The 16,440-nt window shown below is 41.6% G+C and overlaps 1 protein-coding gene across 6 annotated transcripts in view; it reads left to right on the top strand.

Moving 5' to 3' along the window:
• Positions 1–16,440, top strand: part of CEP128 (centrosomal protein 128) — a 446,273-nt gene that overhangs the window by 373,402 nt on the left and 56,431 nt on the right. For all 6 annotated transcript variants that reach the window (XR_012159510.1, XM_073349335.1, XM_073349339.2 and 3 more), the window contains one exon: positions 1,563–1,586. Coding sequence is in view for 5 of the 6 variants with exons in the window: in XM_073349335.1 (XP_073205436.1) it covers positions 1,563–1,586 (24 nt within the window). In the remaining variant the exon portion in view is untranslated. The remainder of the gene's footprint in view (positions 1–1,562; positions 1,587–16,440) is intronic.

Raw genomic sequence — 16,440 nt, 5'->3', positions numbered from 1 at the left:
ATCTTAAAAATATGGTAATTATGTAGTGGTGATAAAGCTTTGTGCGTACCTAACACTTTTTTCTCTGTAGATCTCAAAGCACTTTACAAAGGTGAGTATTACCCCCATTTTACAGTTACCCTACCTAAGTATAAAGATTTGAGTGAACTTCGGAGGCAGTGTGCTTAAACAAGAAGGCACTGGACTTAAACTCAGGAGGCTCAGGTTCCATTCCCCACTCTGACACTGGCAACAAGTGTCTTTGGGCAAGTCACTTCCCCTCCCTGGGCCTCAGCTTCCCCATCTGTAAAATGGGATAATGACACTGACCTTCTTCATAAGGAGCTTTGAGATCTACAAATAAAAAGCACTATATAACAGCTAGGGTTTTTTTCTTAATGTATCAGAGGCAATGTGGTCTACTACCTCAGTTATCAGGTTTCTGTTCGTAGCTGTGCCACGTATGTCCTATATAACTTTTGTCAAGTCACTTAAACCACCAGTTTTTCAGTTACTCATCTGAAAGATGGACCCATGCACATTATCTGTAGAACAAGGGGGCACTTTAGTTGGAAATGCAGGAGGAAGAATAATTTTTAACAAATGTTGAGATTTCTTTTCTCTTTTTGAAAACAAGCCCTGGCTAGTTCAGAGGCCAATGATGAAAATATTTTTTCTCTGTGTGTGTGTGTGTGTGTTTGTTTTTTACCAGCAGCTTCATTTGACAGAGAATGATGTCTACATGCAGCAATGGTCAAAAAAGCAGACAAAATGTCAGGATGCGTAAGAAATACGGTAGAGAGTACTGAAAATATAACACCACCATATGAAATCAGGAGTACACACTCACTTGGAATTTGTGTTCTGATAACCCCATCCCAAGAAGGACATTAACAGAAATGCAGTGGGGTGCTTGAGGCTATAAAAATGGGTTGGTGCATGGAGAAACTCTCACATGAAGAGTTTTGAATGATTGAAACAATTCATCTTAGAGAAGAGAGGAATAAGAAAGTGCACAATAAATATATATATAATATAAAATAATGAATGGTACAGATAATGTAGATAGGAACTTCTTTTTACAATTTCATATGATGCAAGGACAAGAACAAGAAGGCATCCATTAAAATTAAAAGATGGCAAAAAGGAAATATTTAATGTAACACTCAGACAATGGAACTCATTGCCATGGAGGCCAAGAATTTATCAGGATTCAAAAAAGGATTGGACATTTACATAGTTAAAAAAATATTCAAAGTCATGATAATAAATACTTCAAAAAATTTCTATCATCTCTCCTGCTTCAGGGCAGAAGCCAGCCTCTAATGGGGGTTAAGAAGAAACCTTTATTTTTTGCAAGTTCTTTCATAACTGTTTTCTTCCACCTTCACTAAAGCAACTGCTAAAGACGGGATCCTGAACTAAATGGGCCACTGGCCTGATCAAGTATGGCAATTCTTGTGTTCCTATATAATAAGTTTTTGTACAAAATGTTGTATGTGCTAATACAGCAAAGACAAAATGAAGCCCTTTCATCATGGTCAACTTGTTTTTTCTAATTATGTATTCTCCTTTATTTGCAGGAGCGTATCATGGCCTTAGAAACAGTAAGTTTCTCTTGTTCCTTTTCAAACCCAATTCTAGTTCTTAAACAGATTTTCATATAGTCTCAAAAGGGAAAAGGTCCAGGATGTGTGAAAGCAATTTTCCAAACACTAACCCAATTTCCAAGAGGTTTTTGTTTGCGAGTTGACAAAAATGAACCAAAGAATAGGTGAAATTATCAACTAGCAGTGAGTTGGCATGAGGTCATTTAATGGACATATGTCGGTAAAGTCTAGCATATTTTAAAGGTCAAAGCTCTATAAATACTAATTAGACGAACACTGCCATTTATTGAATTTGTTTAATTTGCTTAAGTTTAATGTAAAGTATATATTAGTATCTCTTTACCAGCAGTTTCGCACTTGGACAGATGAAGTGAGCAAGTAAATTACAATTAATACTTCTGGGGAAATTCTGCACAAAAAAAATAAGAATTCTGCAGGCAATATTTTAAAATTCTGCAAAATTCTTCATATTTCATTTGTCAAAATAACACTATATAATCATGCCAGTTTCAATCATTTTGGTGATTTATTTCAAAATACCTGTCAGCAGCTATGTCTGTAGCAATACAGAGACACAAAAAGTCCCCAAAAGTAGAGAGTTAAAGAAACCTCTACGACAACCTAGTTCCTGTTTTTCTGCCCCCCTCCCCCGCCCCTGAGCCTAACCGGGGGGTAGGGGGGGAGACATCCATGCCCCCTTCCCCCGGAGCCCAGCCACGAGGCACCCTCCAGCCCGGACACCTGCACCTCCTACCCCCCAGACCTCAGCCACATCAAGCCCAACCCCCACCCCAGATCCCAGCCACGGGGCACCCCATGAAAATCACCATGAAAATCTGCCCAAATTTGGCCAAGTTATAAGCCTTTAAAAAAACACATTTTGTTCAGTAGAACAGTGGTTCACGGGCCGCACAGCTGCAGCCCAGCTGTGTGCTAAAGTGTGGTGGGGTCCAGGACTGCCAGGGGCTGCCACGCAGAGAGGTCCAGGCCACCCAGCCCCACACATCAGCATCCAGGGTCAGGGCTGCTGCACAGCCCTGCACAGCAAGGGGCTGGGTCAGGGTTGGTGGCAAGGTTGGGTCAGGGCTGACGCCTGGCCCCATACAACCGGGTAAAAGTTCCCTGCTGCCCAACCCCACCACCAGGGCTCCGCTCCTGGCCCCACTCTGTGGAGGAGTCTCTGGCCTGGGGGTGCTGGACATAGCAGGTTGGAGGGGTTTGGGGGAGTGCTGCGGTTCTCAACCTGCAGCCCAGGTAGCACATTGTGGCCACATGTGCGGCCCACAACGATTAGTTGGTTGAGAACCACTGCAGTAGAGAGTTGGTAGAGCTTTGCAACTAAATTCTCCAAAAATTCCATCTGCACAAATATTTGATAGCAATATTCTCTAATCAAAAAGATCCAATAACAAATTGACTAATGTGTCAGTTTATTCCAGGTAAACCCATGGTAACAGTTTCCATATACCTTGTTGATTGTAAGAATAAATTAAAAATACCTTTTTCTCTGCTATGCGGGACAATCATGTTAATCAATAGCCACACTTGTGTTTGCCATGGCACTTCCTCCTCCTTCTAAGAAAAATAACCAGATAAACACATCCTCTACCTGCATGCCTGCTAGAGATCTTTTCTTCTGTGCTGGGTGCCATTTGAGACAAATCTCTTGATTATTCACTGTCCCTAATTTAAAAAAAAAATCTTTCAAATGTGATTTAAAAAGCAAGCAGTAAATGTGCCAAATAATAAATTTCCGAGCATCAGCCATTATATTTTGTTCATTCATAAAAAATCTGCATGCTAAAATATACTGTTGCATACAAAATAGTGTATGTCAAACAATTTAGTCCTTTCTTAAGCAAAACTATCATTAAAAAGCTATAGGATTTGGCCCTATGTTACCTTAACACAATCATTCTGACTTAAATGAAAGACCAGAAAATTCTATTTGAGATTAACTCTTCATTAGTTTACCCCATTGGGCCAATGTGTTACATCTCCTTTGATGTCTATTATAGCCTGCTGTTCTCATGCTCATCAACAGAAAACACGGAAGTTGAGGAAAAAGTTACTCTGAATTCTTGGCTCTTGTTAGATAGGTTCAGACTCCTAGGAACGGTTTCTTCTCTCTTTACAGTAGTGTAAATCTAGAGTAACTCTGTAGATTTATGCCAGTATCATTGACTGGTCCTGAATGTTATGAAATGGTTTTATATATTTTTCAGTATTAGTGTTTTTTGTGTTTTGTTTTAAATCATATTGCATGTGCATGAAAGTTAAGGCTTTAAGCATCAGTAAGGCAAGTTTCTCCCTGAGGCCTTGAACAGACACAGAAACTGAAGAGATTCTCTACTCTTCTTCTCCATTAGGAGGACCAGAGTAGAGTCAATTCTCTGTTCAATCTCCCCTTCCAGCAGTTACACTGCAAGGGAGACAAGGATCACAGTGCATCAGAGAAGGGTCTTGTGACCATCTCCGACCCCTGAAATTTAGAGGGGCCGGCAATATTTTTAAAACTTGGGGTGTCATATAGTACTAGGCAATTCACTCTCATGCCTGTTTCTTGGCTGTCGTTCTATGTGTCTTTGAGCATTTAGGAACTCTTTAATCTAAGAGTTTATAGTCCCCTCCCTTTTTGGTATGCTACTGTAGTGTCATGCCAGAACTGCTCTCACATCAAAGGGTTTGGAATGCTTCTGGAACCAAGCAGTCTTTTGATGTTACAAAAATGACCAGGGAAGGGAACTCAAAGCTCCTCCACCCTGCCTGCCTTACCCCTTCCTTTCCTTTCATCAACTAGCTAGCATACCACTTCCTCTAGCCAGTGATACGACCCTTGCCCAAGATTCCCTGCTTCCTTCCTTTCTCCCCAAACCCAAGACCTTTGGTGGGCAACTACTGCAGCTACCACTGCCAGAAGCATTCCCAGTTACGTTTCCCTTCAGTTTGGGCTCCCACCTGCCTCTTTCTTCCAGGTTCTTACCTTCCTCCTCAGCTACTTATTTACATTCTTTACTCCTGTCTGCTTCTCTCATATAGGCTATTGCTCTTGCCCAAATCCCCTTATGGTTCTCTAGCCTCTTCTATGTCTCTTCCCTTGTCCTTCAGTTCGCTACTAACCTAGCCCCCTTAATAGTTTCCCCCACCCCCCACCCTGTTTTGATGTTCCTCCTCCTTTTATTGCTCAGTGACACACATTTGCCTCCAGCACCTTCCGATGGCCCTTTGTCCCAGCTATCTCATATTTCCTGTTCCTTACCCCATTGCTGCATTTAAAAAAAAATAGGATTGAAAAGGTTACCGTAATAGATTTATAAGGATACTTTAAACTGTACTCATCTATAGTATCTAGTTTACATACATAGACTCTGCAAAATAAAACTTTTGTATTCAAAGTTTGTCCCCCAACTCTATTTCCCTTAAACGTTGCACATCATCATAAAATTCTATACAAATTTGTATTCCTTATTCTGGAGTAGTGTATTGCTAGTTTTCTGTTCTTAAAATGTAGATCCATTTTAGTATTTTAAAATAATGTGAAATAATCAGTTAATATTTTTAATGGGAAAAATGAATATGCTTGTGTTGAGACCTTGAAGGCCAAATATGTGGCCCAGCATAATCTGAGAAAAGTAGTGTTCTACCTTGCATGTAATAAAAAATGTTTGAAGACAGTGGCACTAGAAGACATTATATAGAATCATATAAATGTACAGCTGGAAGGGACCTCAAGAGGTCATCTAGTCCAGTCCCCGATACAGAGGCAAGACCAAGTATTCCTAGTCTAACCTGTTCTTAAGATCCATCAATGACAGGGATTCCACAGCCTCTCTTGGAAGCCTATTCCAGTGCTTAGCTATCCTTACAGTTAGAAAGTTTTTTGTAATACCTACCCTAAACCTCCCTTGCTTCAAGTTAAGCCCATTTTCAACCAGTTATGTATCCATCATATAGTAATTTCATCTAGACCACATTTCACTAGTTTGTTGAGGAGAACATCAATTGGGACTATGTCAAAAACCTTACTAAAATCAAGATATCATCTATACAGCTTCCCCCCATCCACTAGGCCAATACCCTATTAAAGAAGAAAATTAGTTTGGTATGGCAAGAGTTGTTCTTGACAAATCCATGTTGGCTATTACTTATCCTCTTATCGTCTAGGTGGTTATGTAGACTGATGGTTAATAATTTGATCCGGTATCTTTCCAGGTATTGAAGTTAGGCTGACTGGTCTATAATTCCATGGGTCCTCTTTGTGACCCTTTTAAAAGGTAGATACTGTGGTTGCCCTCCTTCGAGTGATTGCACATGTGCATTCTACTCTTGGAGTGTGCGCCCCCATGCACAGTCACCAGAAATTTTTCCCTTAGTGATACCCATCGGGGTGGCTTGAGTGCCTGCTGCTGGGATCAGTATAAAGTGCCCAGCCAACTCGAGTCCCCTCAGTTCCTTCTTACTGTATCTGATGGTCACTGGGACTGCTCTCGTTGCTTCTGCAAGTACTCTCAGTGGACTGGTTTCAGAGTGGTAGCTTGTGTTAGTCTGAATCAGCAAAAAGAACAAGGAGTACTTGTGGCACCTTAGAGACTAACAAATTTATCTGAGCATAAGCTTTCGTGGGCTAAAACCCACTTCATTGGATGCAGGCAGTGGAAAATACAGTAGGAAGATATATATATACACACAGAGAACATGAAAAAATGTGTGTTGCCATACACACTATAATGAGAGTGATCAATTAAGGTGAGCTATTATGAGGGGCGGGGAGAACACCAGTCAGAGAACACTTCAATCTCCCTGGTCACTCGATTACAGACCTAAAAGTCACAATATTACAACAAAAAAACTTAAAAAACACTCCAATGGGAGACTGCTGAAGTGGAATTAATTTGCAGACTGGATACAATTAACTTAGGCTTGAATAAAAACTGGGAGTGGATGGGTCATTACACAAAGTAAAACTATTTCCCCATGCTTATTCCCCCCACACACACACACTGCTACTCTCACCTTCTTGTCAACTGCTGGAAATGGGCCATCCTGATTACCACTACAAAAGGTTTTTTTTCTCCTGCTGATAATAGCTCACTTTAATTGATCACTCTCTTTAGAGTGTGTATGGCAACACCCATTTTTTCATGTTCTCTCTGTGTGTGTATATATTATAATAGTATATATTATATATTATACTTTCTTATATATAACTTCCTACTGTATTTTCCACTACATGTGTCCGATGAAGTGAGTTTAGCCCACGAAAACTTATGCTCAAATAAATGTGTTAGTCTTGAAGGTGCCACAAATACTCCTTGTTCTCAGTGGACTGTATTCACTTGTAATTTATTTTGAATAATTTAGTGTAAGTAAGTTTATTAGTGTTTAGTTAGCTAGGTTTTTACTTCATCTGATGGTTTCACTTGGTTCCGAGTGCCAAGGTATGCCTCTGTCATCGGGCTTCAAGCCCTACATTTCCTGCAGTAAGGCTTTGGCTGTGAGCTATCTGTGCTCAAGTTGCTTTAAATGCCTCAGGAAAGCTCAGATCAGAGATCATTGTCAAATTTTCAGAGACTTTAAGCCCCTCATGAGGAAAGATTGTGAAGCCAGGCTAAAGTTTCTACTCTTAGAGCGTTCCTCGGACCTCTATCTGAGGTCGATCAGACTCAGCACTGGGTGTCTCGGCCTCAGTAAGGACTGTGTCTCCTACCATGCCTGAGTCCTGTCACCGTTCACCATCCGCAGTGCCCAAGAAGAGGCATAAGAAGCAGAGTGCAGAAAGGGGGAGATCCCGGCACCAAAGACTGCTAGTTACGGGGTTAAGAGTAGTTTAAGTCTAATCGCACCACTGCTTCAGTATTGCAGAAGAAAGCACCATTGACCCCAACTTGTAGGAAAGTACCATTGACTGAGTAGCCAGAAGAAGCACCTTCCACATCTGTGGTACTGCACCGTACCAACCCGATCTCAGTACCAACTATGCCATAGGTATTTGCAGCTGCTAGGGACATCCTGACCTTAGTGTTGATGCTCTTGGTGCTGGAGGGCATGGGAGAACCAACAAGATTGCTACAGCTCTCAGTACCTTGCCAGTCTCATGTACTCCGGATAGCTCACTCTTTGGTACTGTCAAAGGGAAAACCCATGATGCTTACTTCTCTGCAGGCTTCTCCACATAGGCATCATACGGAATTGCGCCTCCTTGGTGAATAGGAGAGTCATCTTCTTCTGAACAGGAGGTTGGGTTCTACATTTCCCATGCTCAGAGCTGCCCTTGCTAACCCACCTCCAGATGTTTCCACCCTTCCACAGATCCTGTCACAGAAATGCCATAGAGTGGTTGGCCAGGAGGTCACTGGTACCTGTCCCATAGCCTTTTGGAAATCCCTCTTTCCCCCTGTTTCCAGATCTGATTCCAAGCTCTTCTATTTGATTGCCCTGGAGAGGCGTGCAGCTCTTACTCACCAGACAGCATCTGTTCCTGATTCTGGTACCAACCTCATATCGGACATCAGGAGCTGGCTCATCAGGACCTGGCAGATCAAGAAATGAAAGAAGAGCATCTTCAGCCAGTTCTGGCCTCCTCTTCCTCTTCCCTTGATGAGGTAGTCTCAGAAGGGGTCATATCGCCTCCTCCAGATGACGATAAGGCACACCAAGAACAGTTAAAGATGGTTGCCTTAAGTTTGGGCCAAACACAAGTATTGTGCACCTGACCAAGGTTATTAGTTCTTTTACTCCCATCCTGCCCCCTGGGGTTCCTGGCAGTTTTGGGCACTAATGATAGGAAAAGGCAGGGGCATCAAGTCACAACCCCAAAATCAAAAGACTCAAAAAAGCTAAACCAGTCTGATAGGAAAATTTATTCTACCTGAGGGGTTGCAACTCAGGGTTGCAAACCAGCATGCACTTTGGGGCAGGTATGACTTTAACATATGGGACTCTGTGCTAAAATTTAAAGAAATGCTGTCAGCAGATGGTAGGCAGGAGTTCTCCTCACTAGTGAGTGAGGGAATCTCGGTGGCGAGGGCCTCGATGCAAGCTGCCCTGGATGTGGCTGACTTGGCTGCCATGTCTGTGGCCATTCATAGGGTTCTGGTTACAGTTCTCTGGGCTCTCGCAGGAGGTCCAACAGACTGTGCAGGATCTGCCCTTTGAGGAATCCTCCTCCTTTTTGGAGCAGACTGACCCTAAGCTCTGTGGGTTAAAGAACTCAAGGGAAACCTTAAAGTCCCTTGGGTTGCACACCCCAGCCCCTTCCAGGAATCACTTCAGGCCTCCATAATCCCTCTGGTATTCTGCTCCAGTTGTCCAACAGGACCTGCAGAGGAAACTGAGTAGAGGTGATTGGAGTAGGCTTCATCCTTCTTCTACCTCTGTATCAATGCCTGTTCCACCTAGACATCTAGGGAGTTCTAAGCTGGCATTTTGATGGGATGCTTGAGGATGTCATACCAGTTCCCAGGTTGCCAAACCCCATTTTCCTCTATTTGCAAACTGCCTTTCCCATTTCCTCAGTGCTTGGTCCTGTATCACCACAGACCTTTGGGTGCTGAGCACTGTAGAAGTGGGATACATTATCTGGTTTATTCCTACACTTTATTCCCACCCTCCCTCCCTGTCCCTCTTCAGGACCCCCTCTCATGAAGAACTTCTGGTTCCAGACATTTAATCTCTCCTTCAGGTGAGAGCCATAGAGGTGGTTTACCAGAATTTAAGAGGGAAGAGTTTCTGCTCCCAGTATTTCCTAATCCCAGAAGCAAAGGGAGGTCTCAGACGTATCCTAGACCTGTGTCAGCTCAACAACTATCTGAAAAAGATAAAGTTTTGCATCATTCCCTCTCTGGATCCAGGGTATGTCAACCTTGATTTTAGAGACGCTTACTTTCATGTGTCAATATATGAAGGACACAAAAAGTTCCTCAGGCTTGTAGTGAAGCATTCACATTACCAGATCACAGTGCTTCTGTTTGGCCTCTCTGCAGCATCTCAGGTGTTCACACAATGCATGGCTGTGTAACAGCATTCCTGAGGAGACTAGCAGCGCAGGTCTACCCTTATCTGGACAACTGGCTAATCATGGGCTGGTCCAAGTTATATCCAGTGTTGTACTCATTTTACTCAACATTCAAGATCCTAAGGCCTATTGATCCATGCAGACAAGTCTACCCTTTGCCCGTTACAGAGGATAGAGTTTATAGGGGCAGTGTTGGACTCTACCCAGGTCACAGCGTTTCTCCCAGAGTCAAGGTTCCAATTTGTCTGATCGTTAGTGACACACCTCAAGTTTCATCCAATCACAACAGCCCAAAACTATATGAGGTTCCTAGGGCACATTTCTTCATGTCCATATGTAATACAACATGTGAGACTGCACCTCAGATCCCCCAGTGTACTAGCAAGCCGTCTTCATCTGGACACTGTGCTCACGGTACCTTCTTAAGTTCTGGTTTCACTGAATTGGTGGTTAGATCCTCTCAATGATTCTGTGAGCGTTCCCTTCATCTGCCCTCAACCATAAATTAGTCTGGTCTCAGACACATCGCTTTAGGATTGGGGCTCACCTGGGACCCCTCTGAATTCAGCGTCTTTGGTCCTTAAGGGAGCTCTCTCTTCATATCAGTGTCCAAGAGCTACGTGTGATTCATCTTGCCTGTGAGTCTTTTCTACCTCATGTCAGAGGGAGAAACCTGTTTGTTCTTACAAAAAACACTGCAGCTATGTTTTATCTCAACAGACATGGAAGAGCTCACTCATCGCTCCTTTGTCAGGAAGTGGTTCACCTATGGGACTTTTCTAGCCCATTCAATCAACATCAAGGCCTCTTATCTTTCAGGGGTGCAGAAAAAGCTATCAGACTGCCTGAGCAGGTCATTTTCAAGTCACCACAAGTGGTCTCTTTGTCCGGATGTAGCCAGATGCATTTTCCAGCAGGGGAAGGAGGGGGAATTCCTCAAATAAACCTATTTCCAAACAAGTTCAACAGAAAATGTCACCAGTTCTGCTCTCTGCACGGCCACAGTCTGGGCTCAATCACTGTTGCCTTCCTGCTACCCTGGACAGAAAAGCTTTGCTACAATTTCCACCAATCCCAGTCAGACACCGAGTGCTACTGAAAATCAAGCGGGATCACACCCAGGTTATATTAATAGCCCCAGCATGACCCTGCCAACACTGGTTCTCCACGATACTGGACTACTTAGTGACATCTCCAATTTCAATACCATTGCACCTGGCTCTCATCTCCCAAATCCACGGTTGGCTGCTCCACCCGAACCTGCAGTCCCTTTATCTAATGTCCTGGAAACTCCACAGCTAAATCCCAGAAAACAGGCTTGCTTGGAGCAAGTTTGCCAAGTCTTATTAAGTAGCAGAAAGCCCTCCACCGGGGCCTCCTACATGTCAAAATAGAAGCGGTTCTCTGTCTGGGTCTGTCAAACTGGAGTCTCACCAATGCGTTCATCCATTCAACACCTACTTAACTATGTGCTGCACCTGAAACAGCAAGGCTTAGCAATTTCCTCTATCAAGGTTCCCCTGGCAGCAATATCAGCTTTCCACTGTTGGGTGGATAACTGTTCTGTTTTTTCTAATGACATGACAATCAGACACCTTAAAGTCCTGGAAAGGTTTTATCCTCAATTAAGCGAGCCTGTTTCCCTTTGGGATGTGAACTTGGTCTTGTTTAAACTGATGGGACAACCATTTGAGCCTTTAGCAATGTGCTCCTTACTATACATTTCCTGGAAAGTGATTTTCCTAATTGCCATAATTTCTTCCATAAGGGTCACTGAACTGTGTGCCCTCACATCTGAACCACTGTGTACAGTCTTCTTTAAAGATAAGGTTTACTTACACCTTCATCCAAGTTTTCTCTCAAGTGGTTTCAAATTTTCATAACAATCAATTAATTTACTTTTCTGTTTTCCACCCGAAACCACGCGCAAAGAGGGACAAGCAATGGCTACACACGCTGGCCGTTAGATGAGCACTAGCATTCTACTTAGACAGGACCAAACCATTTCCACAATCCATCCAACTGTTCATTGCAATAGCATACAGAATGAAAGATCTTCTAATCTTCTCACAAAGAATTTTGTCTTAGATAACTTACTGCATCTGTGCTTGTTATGATTTGGCAGGCATTTCACCACAAGTCAAATTGACTGCTCACTCCACAAGATCATAAGCATCCTCAACAACGTTCCTAGCTCAGATTCCTATCTAGGATATTTGAAAAGCAGCAACCTGGTTATCAGTGCATATTTTCTTCTCCCAGTATGCCGTCACCCATTATTCTAGAGATGATGCCAAATTTGATCAAACTGTTCTACAGTCTGTTTGTACAGGAACTCTGATCCCTCTGCCTATACTAGTGCTTGGGAGTCACCAAGGGTGGAATACACATGTGCAATCATTCAAAGAAGAAAAACAGTGACTAATCTTTCTTAACTGTTGTTCTTCGAGATGTGTTGCTCGTGTCCATTCCATGAGCTACCCTTGTACCCCTTTATACTGGAGTTTCTGGAAAGAAGGAACTGAGGGACTTTAGGGTCAGCTGGGCCCTTTATACCAATGCCAGCAGCACGCTGCAGCAGAGGACGCTCAAGCCCCCAGTGGGTACCACTGAGGGGAAAATTTCCGGCGACTGTGAATGGGGCATACACACACCAAGAGTGGAATGTACATGTGCAACACATCTCGAAAAACAACACTTATGAAAGATTAGTAACCACTTTTTCTCTAGTCCTCTGGGACCACCCCCATCCTTCATGAGTTCTTGACGTTCATTGCTAACCATTCTGCGATTGCTTCAGCTAGTTCCTTAAATACCCGAGGATGAATTTCATCAGGTCCTGTTGACTTAAACACTTCTAACTTATATAAATATTCTTTAATCTTTTCTGTTCCTGTTCTGGGTTGTGTTCCTTGACCCTAGATATTAATATTAATTGTGTTAAGTATCTGGTCACAGTTAACCTTTTTAATGAAGAGTGAAATAAAATAGATGTTAAACACCTCAGCCTTCCTGATGTTATCCATTATTAGCTCTCTTTCCCTGCTAAGCAGTGGACCTAAAGTTTCTTTCATCTTTCTCTTGCTCCTAATGTATTTATAGTACTTCTTCTTATTGCCTTTTATTTCTTTTGCTGGGTGCCTTAACCTTTCCGATTTTGACCTTATATGCTTGTGCTATTCTTTTATACTCCTTCTTAGCTTTTTCTCCATGTCTCCACTTTTAGTAGGATTCCTTTTTGATTTTCAGGTCAGTAAAGAATTCCCCAAGGAGCCATATTGGCCTCTTACTTCTCTTCCTATCTTTCTTTAACATCAGGACTGGTTGCTTTTGTGCCATTAATATTCTCTGCCTAAGTAACTGCCGACTCTCCTGAACTCCTTTTTTCTTTAGATTTTCTTCCCAGGGCATCTAACTTACCAGTTCTCTGAGTTTGCTGAATTCTGCTTTTTTTCAAGTCCGTTGTCCTTTTTCTGCTCTGCTCACTCCTTCCTTTTCTTGGAACCATTACATTTACTATTTTATTATCATTTTCACCCAAATTTTCTTCATCCTACAGAGTCACAACTAAGTCTTCCCTGTTAGTCAGAATCAAGTCTAAAATGGCAGCCTCCCTGGTTACTCTCCCCATCTTCTGAAACAAGATGTCACCAATACATTCCAAGAACTTATTTGGATATAGTGTGTTTTGCTGTATTACTTTTCCAGCAGATGTCTGGATAGTTAAAGACCCCCATTACTACCAGGTCTTATGTTTTGGATAATTCTCTTATTTAATATAGAAGTGCCTCATCCACCTGCTCCCCCTAATTTGGTGGTCTATAGTGAACCCCTACCATGATGTTACCCCAGTTTTTCCTTCACCAGAGACTTTCAGCTGCTCTGCCTCTCACTTTCTCCTGGACCGCAGAACAAGTGTATATATTCATGATGCATAATGCAACACTTCCTTTCTTTTTATCCTACCTGTTCTTCCTGAAGAATCTATAACCCTCTATACTAATATTCCAGTCATAAGATTTATCCCGCCAAGTCTCTGTGATGCCAATTAAGTCATAATTTAGTTTATGTATTAATACTTCCAGTTTTCCTATTTATTCCCGAAAACCTTGCATTTGTTTATAGACATCTAAGATGTTGATCAGATTACTCCACTGTTTTCCTCTTGTTGCTCCTATGACCCAATTGTAACTTTTCATTCTCTCTCTTTCTCTCACTCACACTCACACACACCTAGTCCTCGGTTAAGGTCCACGTTTTTTATACATACCTATGGGCTTTTGTCACCTGCACCCTTTGAACCCCTTGCTGAACTTCTTATGGAAAAGACATTACTAATGAAGGTAGATCTGCCCAAAGAAGGGTTAAACTTTATTAAATCAGTCCGTGTTTGGAGGTCAGAATGACAGCTTCATATTTGGTTGCTGATAAGTAGTCATCCGGTTTGTCTAACTGCCTGGCTTGATAATGTGTTTTATAGTCTGGCTCAGAATGCTATCAGTACATAGTGCATTCTCCAGGTAAGAAGCTGTCCTTTGATTTTGTGAAGATAATGTGAGCTTGTTCTGCAGAGTGTAAGGGACTGAACCCTGCTGCAAGATTTTAATATACAGAAATGTTCTTGGTTTCCTTCCAGGGAGAGTGGAAATCTACAAATCTCCAATGTCAGGGGCTATAATTTTTTCTAGATATCATCTTTCATTTCTCAGAGACCAAGCACAAGTGCTGATATACAATGATCCTCAGTGAGGCAGTTTATTGGGCACGGCACATACTATAGAACTGCTTAAAGGGGTTGATCTGTATTCAGTCCATAGGATTTTCTTCAGGAATATTACTTTTTCTGTATGTGAAATGTTTTTCTGCATATTTCCATACACAGTAGTAAAATATGCCAATAAACTTTGTAAATAGGCCATTCATATGTTTTTGTAAGCATTTTATTTGAAATAACCACCCCATAAGGAGGTTTTGTCAAAGTTTAAAAAAACATAGTTTTAATGAAATCTAATAATAAAGGAAGTTTCTAATGTGTTGATAGTTTTCACTGTAGTATCCCATACATTAAGATTAACTCTTTACAATCAAATCCATAACCCTAAGGAGTACACAAATACCAACTGCATTAAATGGTGAAACTGCAGACACTTTTCATGCTACGTAGTAGTTAAGATGGAAGAAACTTTGAGTCGGGACTTCTGAGTTCTCCTCCTAGCTCTGCCCCTGATTTGCTGTGTAACCTTGGGTTAATCACATAGCTGCTCTGTGTTTCAGTTTCCATTATCCTTAAATTGTGGGTAATGATGCTTTCCTCCCTCTCTATGAGAGCCAGTTAATTAATGCTTATAATGCTCTTTGAGAGTCACTGTTAAATTATTTTAGAGTACAAAATGTTAATTTAAATCATAAGTGAAAGATTTCAGCCTGTAACAACCCAGAAAAATTGATTGTCCCTCATGATTGGAAATCCTTGTTAAACCTGTAGTATGTGTATTGAGTCAGGCTCTTTCCACACATGCTTTCAAATAATTATTTCCAAAAGTATTTTCATTGACTGCAGTGGGCATTGGATCAGATCTTAGTAAATTATGTTAAACTGAGTTTCCCAAATGTGTGGCCCATGGACCACTAGTGGGCCCACAGAGCACTAGCTAGTGAATTATAGAGAACTGGTTGGCTAATACAGTGCTGCTGCCTCCTCAAGTCCAGCTGCTAGTTTGCATTAAAACAGCTCAAAATGCCTGAAATACATTCATAATATTACTTTTTCCATGTAAACAATTCCTGTCGTTACCACAGGGATGTTATGTGATCATGAATGTGAGGGGAGTTGGTCCATGCAATTGCAAATAGGAGGGGAAGTGTCCATCAGACAATATCTTAATTACAATGTGGTCCACCCCATGCTAAACATCTGGTGTCTAGATTGAAAGTTCATTTTTTTGGCACGTCCAGTTATTTCTCATTCAGATCCCCATGTTAACAAAGATCCATTGTTTTTAATGTGTATGAATACAGTTTTTGCGTAACAAAAGTTCCAAGTCATTTAAGCATCAGTGAAAACAATCCATTGTGACAAATGCCAGTTGAACTCATACATTGTGTAACTTCACAAGTTTCTATGGAGAGTTGTTTATCTTCACTTTCTTGCTCTTTCTTTCACTTATTTTAAAGGTAAACTGCACTTTTCAAAATCAATTGTACTATTTTGTGCTGAAATGCACAATTAAGATGAGTAAGAGGGGCTATTAAAGTGTAGTGAACTATATTTTATTTCCATCGTGGGCTCCTCCTAAACTCATGGGTCACTGGGTCATAGCATGTCTCAGCTACCATGGAACTTGTCTGGTGCATGAGCTAGCCTATAAGCAGTCAGGTACCTTAAGTGTAAGTTTTTACATTGTGTGGTGTATTTTTGCAAAATCCCGTCTTTCCTATCCCCATTGTTAATTAGACTCTTTGTGATCTGAAGCAATGGGAAAGCTACAAAACCACATCATATAGTAAAACACCATTTACCTGGCATATTTTATACTGGGTCTATGATCCAGACAAGTTCCATAGTGGATCTGAGACATCATCATCCTAGTGCTAGCTTAGGTGTTGGATCTGGCACTCTACAATTTTAGGGGTCTTTAAATGGAAAGAAAAAGAGACCTTCAAAATCACACGTGTGTTAGGTGCATTTTGCTAGTCGGGTATTCAACATGCAACTTTACACTTAGTTCATTTTAACAAAAAACTCCTGTGGGTCACCTTTTACATTATGTCTTCCAGATGAGTTATAAGTAATTGCCTGCTGAAATACATGGTGTCACTTAAAATTATGCATACATT

This window comes from Lepidochelys kempii, chromosome 6 (genome assembly GCF_965140285.1).
Source record: "Lepidochelys kempii isolate rLepKem1 chromosome 6, rLepKem1.hap1, whole genome shotgun sequence".
NCBI classification, from domain to species: Eukaryota; Metazoa; Chordata; order Testudines; family Cheloniidae; genus Lepidochelys; species Lepidochelys kempii.
Note: the sequence above shows the minus strand (reverse complement) of the source record. Positions and strands in the feature narration are given on the sequence as shown.